The sequence below is a fragment of the Micropterus dolomieu genome, linkage group LG13 (assembly GCF_021292245.1).
Source record: "Micropterus dolomieu isolate WLL.071019.BEF.003 ecotype Adirondacks linkage group LG13, ASM2129224v1, whole genome shotgun sequence".
Classification (NCBI taxonomy): Eukaryota; Metazoa; Chordata; class Actinopteri; order Centrarchiformes; family Centrarchidae; genus Micropterus; species Micropterus dolomieu.
The window spans coordinates 13,367,787-13,372,157 of NC_060162.1; the positions used below are offsets into that span (position 1 = coordinate 13,367,787).

The 4,371-nt window shown below is 40.5% G+C and overlaps 1 protein-coding gene across 1 annotated transcript; it reads left to right on the top strand.

Annotated features, from left to right (window-relative positions):
• The first annotated feature begins 7 nt into the window (after positions 1 to 7).
• Positions 8 to 3,363, top strand: LOC123981999 (surfeit locus protein 4). Its single transcript, XM_046067304.1, has 5 exons — positions 8 to 192; positions 892 to 968; positions 1,059 to 1,102; positions 1,562 to 1,748; positions 2,654 to 3,363. Exons 1-5 carry the CDS (start codon positions 87 to 89, stop codon positions 2,918 to 2,920), a joined length of 681 nt encoding a protein of 226 aa, XP_045923260.1. The 5' UTR covers positions 8 to 86; the 3' UTR covers positions 2,921 to 3,363.
• The last annotated feature ends 1,008 nt before the right edge of the window (positions 3,364 to 4,371 follow it).

The following is a 4,371-nucleotide window of genomic DNA, read 5'->3' on the forward strand; positions in this document are numbered from 1 at the left end:
CCCAGTTCCTGCGGGTAACCAAACAGTACCTGCCCCACCTGGCGCGTCTTTGTCTCATCAGCACCTTCCTGGAAGACGGCATCCGCATGTGGTTCCAGTGGAATGAGCAGAGAGACTACATTGAGGCTACCTGGAGCTGTGGCTACTTCCTGGCTACGTGCTTTGTGCTGCTTAACCTCATAGGACAGCTGGGTGAGTGAATTGGAGGCAGTGCACAGATAGGTTAAGGTTAGGACATGAGATGAGTTAACTCGGATTTGAAAGTTTTAGGGAGTTACAGTTCTAGCATCAATGAGTGGTGTGACACAAATACTTGTAACAACAGTAAGAGGAGTGATTGATGGTTCAGGGCAAATAATTTAAATGTATAAAACGTTTAAAAGTATGATCAATGTATTTCAGCCCTGTTGTAACTGCAGTTTGCAAAATGTGCATAAAAACACATTGACACACATTGAACTTCACATCTGGGTCATAAACTAGCTTGCTGATTAGAGAGGTCAGGGGAGATCAAAAAAAACTTGTTGAAGGAAGCTAAGAGGCAGCCCACTTCACCACAAATCAGCTAAGTATTGCAGTGGATGCGAAAATGCATCCCTGAGCTCCTTGAACTTTGAGCAGAAGTTCACACACTGATGAAGGCATTACCAAAAACGTAGAAGCAGACAGAAGACATGTTGGGTAGATGTCAGGTTCCATTCTTGTCATGTAATAACCACAGTACAAAGCTAAAATGAACACTTATTGTAATCACCAAAGCATGACATGGCAGTTGGAAAATTGGTCCTGGGGGTGAAATGGTTTCTGTTGAGACATGCTGAAGCTGAAGTGTGTTGCAGCTATAATGACCACAACTTTTCTTTCTTTAATATCTTATCTGTTGTCTAACAGGTGGTTGTGTCCTCATCCTCAGTAGAAATTTTGTACAGTATGCCTGCTTTGGACTATTTGGTATCATAGCACTACAGGTGAGAACAATTAAGCTGTAATTAAATTTACGCTGTGTGCACAGCATTAGGTCTTTGTATCTGATCTGTGTGTCTCTTTCTTTCCACTAGACTGTTGCATACAGCATTTTATGGGACCTTAAATTTTTGATGAGGTAAGTCTCACAGTAGTTTTAGTCAAATGCTAAAAAAAACCCTCTTCCAACAACAATAATCTCACTAAGCAAATTATGAGTAATTCTATGTTTATTGGAGTATTTGTATTGGGTTGCACCAGCTTGTCAACTCCCAAATATAGCAGAATGTAATTTGCATGTGCTTGTTGTGAATGTCACACTGACGGGTGGTTTTTGATCTTAGGTTTTGAATTTTGCTTTTTCTGATCATAGATTAAAACTAGCTTAATTCATTAGACAGTATGTAGTGCTTTTGCTGTATCGATGGAAACTTTGATTTGTAAAGAGCAGTAGTACATGAGTCAGTTGTCCATACTAGATTGAAGTCGCCCTCAGCCCACCTGATTCTATTGCATGCACTCTATATTCCACACATTTTTCTGCTTATCTGACTGCAAGTCTGACAGCCACTGTCCAAAAATAACCATCCTCTCCCAGAAACCTCGCCCTCGGAGGTGGTCTGCTACTGCTGCTGGCAGAGTCTCGTTCAGAAGGAAAGAGCATGTTTGCCGGAGTCCCCTCCATGGGAGAGAGTTCGCCAAAGCAGTACATGCAGCTGGGTGGTCGAGTACTGCTAGTGCTCATGTTCATGACTCTGCTACACTTTGACTCCAACTTCTTCTCTGTGAGTACTGACAACAACCACAACCCTCATTCAACACAGATGGATATTTCATTATTAAAGGTGGGATATGCAATTCTAATCCGATACACGCCTTTTTGTCAAATTCAGCAAATATCTCGTCATGGTCCGCAAGCTGTCCGTTCTGTGTGTGCACTGGAGAAAAAAAAAAACCTCTTGTGTTTGTACACAGCCCGGACTCCTTAAATAGGAAACAAACAAAGTGGCTTGGCGTGTTCCACATAACAGTATTCCAGTCATGATTTGTGCGTCAGGTAATTAAATGACTTCTAGCTTCTAGTTTGCCAACTGTTGTTGTGACGTTACCTGTAGTAGCAGGAGAGTAGGGATGAAACGGTATGAAAATTTCATATTACGATTTATAGTGACCAAAATTGTCACGGTTATCAATATTATCACGGTAAAAAATTAACTGATACACTGTAACCATTTCAACAAGTTTTATATTGAAAACTACAAATACAATTGCCATTGTGTTTGCATAGAAAACATATGAAAATTATCTAAGTGTGCATTATCAAGAATTCATATTATATACGTAATACAATGACCCCATGGACAACTACATGAAAACAAATAAGTCTTTAGAAGATGATAGTAACTGCAATGAGCCCAAAAACTGACCTAAATATAGAGCAGTCTGTGAGGGGGGGGGGGCAAAGAGAGAGAAAATAATCGTCAGATAAATCGACAATGAAAATGACCGTTGGTTGCAGCCCTAATGCCAAAGCATATCATAACATTTTAGCTGTTGAGTTGTATTCATTTTAGTACAGCAAGTTTCTGCAAATTAATCTGCATGTCAGTCAGTAGCCCAGCTGTGAGGTGATGACCACATACTGCAAAGTGCAAATCTTCACTACTTTAACATGTGCATTCTTCCACAGATCCTGCAGAACATGGTTGGCACTGCCCTCATCATCCTGGTGGCCATCGGCTTCAAAACCAAGCTAGCGGCATTGACCCTCGTCATGTGGCTCCTGGCTATCAATGTCTACTTCAACGCTTTCTGGACCATCCCTGCCTACAAGCCCATGCACGACTTCCTCAAGTACGACTTTTTCCAGACCACCTCCGTCATCGGCGGTCTGCTGTTGGTGGTGGCGCTTGGACCTGGTGGAGTGTCCATGGATGAGAAAAAGAAAGAGTGGTAGGCAAAGGGGGTAAAGATAAGAGGATTGCACAGCACCACTAACATCCCCCACCGACCAGGACACAAAGACCCTCCCTATCCTCCAGCCACCCCCTTCCCAAACAGGTTACAACATTTTTTGCCCCTAGCTTATTTTTTATTTGGCCAAATCCACAGACATCACCACACTCATCTGTGGACTATGGGTTGTTTTTTATTTTTTTTTATTTTTTTTCCTCCAAACTGCTCTATAATGCCAGATTTTTTTCTAAACCCATCTTGTATGTCCTCCTTTTTCATGACAACAGAAGTAAAAAGGTATTAGTAAGTTAAACAACTAATGGATAAGTGGAGGTAAAAATGTATTTGTTGGAATGAAAATAATTTATTGTATTTTATGGGTGTTATGCCATAAGTTATAATAGATTAACGTTCATATTTTCTGAATAAAACTGGCAAATTGGACTGAGTGCAGCAGTTTGTTCTCCCCATGGATGCTGATCTTTTCCTGCCATTGGATCTTGAGGTGTCTGTGACTAGTCACCATATTGATCCTGAGAACTTGGGCACTGAATTGACAGCAACTCGCTTTGACTCTCCAGGTTTCATCTCCCCTCTTTATATATATTTCCTGTGACACCCTAGCTTATCAAATCATCTGCACACCTTCAATCTCAACTGACTCTTGTTTATGGGGAGTCCAAATCGGGGGGCGATATGTGTACATTGTATACAAAGTGGTGGATTGCAGTCGTGCTTGATTGAAAACTTCAACACAATTGTTAGCTCCAGGACTTGTTATTGGGCACTTTGTACTGTACGTCTTTGGCAAATGCCTAACTAGTGAACTGTATATGGTCAGGGATAATAGGGGGGGGAGGTTCAACGTTTGTGAAACATCATATTCTGCGATCTAGAAAAGCAAAGAGGACTAAGCAGAGTCACTAGCCACCCGGACTTTGTCTTTGCTCAGTGTTTTTTGCCCTGTGTAAGAAAATTTAAAAAAAAAAATTCAATGTGTTGATTTTCAGAAGTTTATATTGTATTTTTGATCATTTGTTTTTTGTTTGTTTTTTTTTTGATTTTGGAAGTTCATGGCGAAGAAATAAATTCAAAAAAGTAGAGTGATTGTCTCAGTTTTTAGCTGTTATGATGTTCTCCGAGGTTAATCAAAATTCTATACCAATGAAATGCCAAGTGGAGTGCGAGCATGCAGTGTTGTCACAGCTTCTCAGAAAATGTTTATGAAAAGTTCAGAAACATCTAAGTTACACATTAAGTGCTGTATTAGATAGGTGTTAAAATCAGCCTCCACTGAGAGCAATTTGGTATAATGTCAAAGACTTGGAGCAAATACCGACCTCTGATGGACTACTGTGGTAAAGGTTTACTGCAATGGAGCATTTCAGTGCAGGTTAATTTTTAAAACAACAAAAAAGGGACTGTATGGATGGGAGAGTATGATGACATCAC

Excerpts from the sequence above, each read along its gene's own strand:
- LOC123981999 (XM_046067304.1), top strand. The coding sequence starts at position 87 with ATGTGGTTCCAGTGGAATGAGCAGAGAGACTACATTGAGGCTACCTGG. Across the intron at positions 969-1,058 it reads TTGGTATCATAGCACTACAG|ACTGTTGCATACAGCATTTT; the intron begins GTGAGAACAATT and ends TCTTTCCACTAG. Across the intron at positions 1,103-1,561 it reads GACCTTAAATTTTTGATGAG|AAACCTCGCCCTCGGAGGTG; the intron begins GTAAGTCTCACA and ends ATCCTCTCCCAG.